This window comes from Phoxinus phoxinus (assembly GCF_949152265.1).
Source record: "Phoxinus phoxinus genome assembly, chromosome: 10".
Lineage (NCBI taxonomy): Eukaryota > Metazoa > Chordata > Actinopteri > Cypriniformes > Leuciscidae > Phoxinus > Phoxinus phoxinus.
The window spans coordinates 27,299,312-27,303,854 of record NC_136885.1 but is presented as its reverse complement, the minus strand read 5'-3'; the positions used below and the strand labels follow the sequence as shown (position 1 = coordinate 27,303,854).

At 39.7% G+C, this 4,543-nt stretch overlaps 1 protein-coding gene across 1 annotated transcript; it reads right to left on the bottom strand.

The window, feature by feature from the left end:
* Positions 1 to 213: 213 nt before the first annotated feature.
* Positions 214 to 3,618, bottom strand: mrap2a (melanocortin 2 receptor accessory protein 2a). The gene is made up of 3 exons (XM_079626493.1): positions 3,052 to 3,618; positions 2,330 to 2,429; positions 214 to 1,290 (listed from the first exon to the last, which is right to left on the bottom strand). Exons 1-3 carry the CDS (start codon positions 3,167 to 3,169, stop codon positions 870 to 872), a joined length of 639 nt encoding a protein of 212 aa, XP_079482619.1. The 5' UTR covers positions 3,170 to 3,618; the 3' UTR covers positions 214 to 869.
* Between the last annotated feature and the right edge of the window lie 925 nt (positions 3,619 to 4,543).

Here is a 4,543-nt window from a genome sequence, read left to right as displayed (position 1 = left end):
CAACAGTATTTCCACCTGAGTGTTCTCAGTGGTTGCCTGGACATTGCTGTATTGTTGGTTGCTATGGTTTTCTGAGTGGTTGCTAGGTAGCAACTTGCCAAAAAAGTTTGTATGATATTCTGGCCTCTATATGTGGCTGAATGATTTGAGGTTTCATTCACGTGTGGCCTTAAGGTTAGGGATTTGTTTGCGTCAGCCAATATCACCACAGGAAACTACGCACTGAATTTTATTGGCATATAGGTGTTCAATAAAACAAGAGAGACAGAACTGAAGCATTGAGTTGCTCAGACAGCTGTATTCAAACAATTACAGAGAGTTAGTATGCAAGTATACTGCAGATATTCTGCAGAGAGCCACTGATTCAGCTAAAACTATTTTCTACTCAGGCATTTGCTCACACGACAAGCCCAGAGAACCAGAGAGTGCGATACCAAATTGCTGCAATTTTGTCATTAGGCTACACAAGTACAATGCGGCATCGACGTCTTCCTACTGCACATCTAGAGATTTTTTTTTTTTAATAATGCTGATATTAGGAATGAAGTATGAACCAATAAGGCATTGCAATCTGCTGGAATGTCTTCCTACGTATTTTCTTTAAATATCACTTTCTAACCACAGGCTTCCCAACATTCTTTTAACATGCTGTCAAGAGCATATTCTCAAAATCCCATTCGTGCTACCAATCTTTTTCATCTTTCACGCTGCTGCCGTTTCTCACTGTAAACCCCAGATGTCAGAAAATAGCTCCACTTTTGAAGCGAAACACATCACTCTTCGCTTTTAGAGATAATAGACTGAGTTGAGGACAGTGATGGAGCCATAATGAGTAAATAAAGGCATCTGACCGTCTTTAAACCGGTGGTTTAGTCAATTATGTGATGGGTACAGCGTGGACGGGCCTCCTCCATTATGATCGGTGGATCGCCCAGTAGTAAATCTTCGTCTCCAAGAGCGGAGCTCAGTTCTGAGTTCACAAAGTTGGGAATGTTGAAATGTGCCAAGAGCGCTGCCTCTCGTTCCGCCCTGGTCTCCATTCCCATGCTTTGGACGACAAGGCCGACCGCTTCCACCTGCCCTCTGGAGTGGCCGCTGCCCGTGCGTCCAGCGTCACTCGTGACCCTGCCTCCATCTCGCTCTTCTTCATTAATATAACAGTGAAACAGAGACCGGGACTCTTCCAGCAATGGCCGGGAGAGACCCGTTCGGGTCTCCGCCTCACGTTGGCGTCCCAGACCCTCTGCGCAGCTGGTGAGACGCATCCTTTTCTCGTACGGCTCCGCAGGCCTGTGGGATTCAGAGAAGAATATTGAACTCGAAGCTTCATCAGCAACGTTTAAAGAGCTTTATTTCCCTTTTCTAATATAGAGGTGAAATGAGCACCGGTGCTTCTGAAGAGTGGGAGTACCCTCATCTTATATTTTATCCTCCATCTGTGTGTGTGCGTGAGCACATTTTCCTCTTTTAAATGATTTGGAGTGTAAGAGGTTTCTGCCGGGCTGTGTTAATGGATGACTCACGTCTATAGAGCAGTTTAATTAAAAGAGCTCTAAACAGACGCTCAGCCTGACCCCTGAGCTTCCTCACTGCTCCATTAGACCAGAGGATGGGGACTAATAGTGCTTTACTATTATAACTGAGTGTAATTATACGCAATAAACAATAAACGCCCTTAAAATTATTTAGCCAATATATTTGTGTGTAAAAAGAGGGCTTTAGTGGACATTAATTTGCTTTTAAATGAATTCTGAATTGCTACCAGAACACTGACATAGATAATTATTGTTTGTGTATGTGTATGCATTATATGAGTGCATTTGTTCACATTAATAAACATGAGAATGCACCACTAGAATAATAGATTGGATTAAAACGCCTTGAAATAAAATGGATGAATGTTTGAGTTTAGGATAAAGACTTCATGTTAATTAGGCCGAGATTGCAGACCATTGCTGGTTTAATCAAAGTTTTCTGAAAATATTGTTTGTTGGTCTAAAGGAGTGCAACATCGGAGACACTGACCTAGCAGAGAGTTAATGAGAGTGAGGAGGCTGAAAACACACACACACACACACACACACACACACACAGCTCTCTGAAGCAAAGGATAATGAGGCAGCTAGCTGGCCGGAGCGCAGGCAGTGGGAAACAGAAAAACTGTGCTGAAATGCTGACTCGGTCTAGTACATCGTGCTTGTGGTGCAGATGTGAGCGAGATCATTCCTTTGGGAATTTACACTGCCTTTACTTTTGTTTTGTTCTGTTCTGTCGTTGCCACAGATTCACAAAGCTTGTATTTCACAGTTTACTGTATAAAAATACTTACTCGGGGTGTGGGGCTCCTGTTTTGGTCAGAAGAGTCAGAACAAAAAACATAAATATGACAAAAACTGCAAGACCCACCCAGAAGCCGATCACAATGGAATCTGGAGGAAGAAACAAAGCTGAGTGATGTGAAAATGCAACTGAAATGCTAAACTGTTTCATTCAAATGTATCTAGCCTACTTCTATTAACCTGAATAGTTTTTTTTAATGGACTTTAATAAAAATGTTACTACAAATAATTTAATTATAAATAACAAAATAATAATAAACAATGTAATTATATACATACATATATATATATATATATATATAATTACGGATATATTTCTGTTTTCATCATTTTGACAAACAAGGATAGGCTACTAAATGGTGCACTAAGAGTAAGAGATGACAATGCTACTTTATATGTATGTATGTATGTATATATATATAGGCTATATATATATATATATATATATATACAGTGTGTGTGCGAGTGTAAATATATACATATCATTTTATATATAAAAAGGTATATATGGTTGATTATATTTGCATTATTTTCATGTCTTACTGTATGCTGGATAAACTTTTATTTTATTCAATACACGTTTAAAAAGGCATTTTTATATCTAAGAATATATTTTATCCTTGTTTCATAGTTAACAAAAAGCTGACAAAAAAAAACAGAATCAAACACATCAAGCTATTGTGGACTTAATGCTGCAGAGAAACAGACTTACATCGATGTGCTTTGAGTCCTTCGAAAGACACGGGCTCTTCGTCGTCGTAGTATTCGTAGCTCCATTCATAATTGTGATTTGGCATACTAGTGCTGTTTAAAAACTGGAACCTCGGCATCTTAAATCACAGATCAAAACTGATAATAACAGCTCTTACGGGAAAGAAGCATCCCAGTTCAGTTCCTCATAGCAGCCAGTGTGCGGTCCACGCGAGCGCCTCAATCATCAACTGCATCCAGAGAACAAAACGAGCTCTTAAACACCGATGCTGACGCTGATTTCATCCTTATCCTGCAAACATCTCACGTCTGCGTGCTCCAAGACAAGATTGGGGTGTAGGTGGGCGTTCTGTAAGTATCATCGCTACTCGTGAGGTCTCATGTGGTCTCGGGAGAATGTACTGAATATATGATGAGATCACGCATCTCTCTCATCCATGAGCTCGCGTGCGTTGTGAATGGAGAGATTTCACGCGCCTCAGGGGGCGTCCGAGAGCGATCTTTTTCTTTTTAAGGTGTGAGTGGAGCAGTAAGATAAGAATCTAGAGGGTTCCAACCCAAGAGAGAGACTGAGGCTTTCCCAGAGACTGTCACCTTCCGGTCCCAGCACTAGTTGATTTCATTGTGGTTGTGGTGTCAGCTAGTGGTTATAATTCATAGTTCAGAGTGAACGAAGGTGGGTGCTAACTTCTATGTGACTTTGTGCTAACCTTGTGTTTGTAGTTAGTTAACATCATCTAACTGGTGTGTGTGTGTGTGTGTGTGTGTGTGTGTGTGTGTGTGTGTGTGTGTGTGTGTGTGTGTGTGTGTGTGTGTGTGTGTGTGTGTGTGTGTGTGTGTGTGTGTGTGTGTTTAAAGTTTATTTTATTGGAATCATTTGTAGGGAGGTGGATGCCATTTTATTTGAGAATTAGATTTCTCCTGTGTTATATAGAGAGGGAGTAGGCCTATAGGGGATGGTTTGTCTTTTGGTTTATTTTAATTTTGAAGATAGGTAAGTTATTTTTAAAAACCTTTAGTAAGAATTTCTTTTGTTTGTTTATTTTTGCCATTTCCCCTCCTGAAGTTCTACCTTTTATATCCCACTGATTATGTACAAATAAAACTTGTGAAAACTTCTTTACAAACTGTTGTCATTGTCATGTGTGCTTGTCCTCGGACCTGGAGACGGGAGTTCTCTCACAACTTTTGTTACCTTCCTTTTCCTGTCCATAGAAACAGATCGAAACAGTACAACATGCTTGGGTGGGATGGGTCCTGTTACATTATGTGGGGTAAGCTGTCACAATTACAAGCAATTTTGTGTGCTTCGGCAACATTTAAATTTTTAGAAATATGAAACAAATCATGCAGGGAAAAGCAAAAGATCTGTTTTGATCTAAACTGAAATTTATAGAAAATTTGAAAATGATATTCGAATAAAAACTTATTTAAAAAATGCAAACCTATAAAATAACCTTGGTTTGTAGTAAGGTTTTTAAAACAAATAGATA

Excerpts from the sequence above, each read along its gene's own strand:
- mrap2a (XM_079626493.1), bottom strand. The coding sequence starts at position 3,169 with ATGCCGAGGTTCCAGTTTTTAAACAGCACTAGTATGCCAAATCACAAT. Across the intron at positions 2,430-3,051 it reads AGGACTCAAAGCACATCGAT|ATTCCATTGTGATCGGCTTC; the intron begins GTAAGTCTGTTT and ends TTCTTCCTCCAG. Across the intron at positions 1,291-2,329 it reads ACAGGAGCCCCACACCCCGA|GCCTGCGGAGCCGTACGAGA; the intron begins GTAAGTATTTTT and ends TGAATCCCACAG.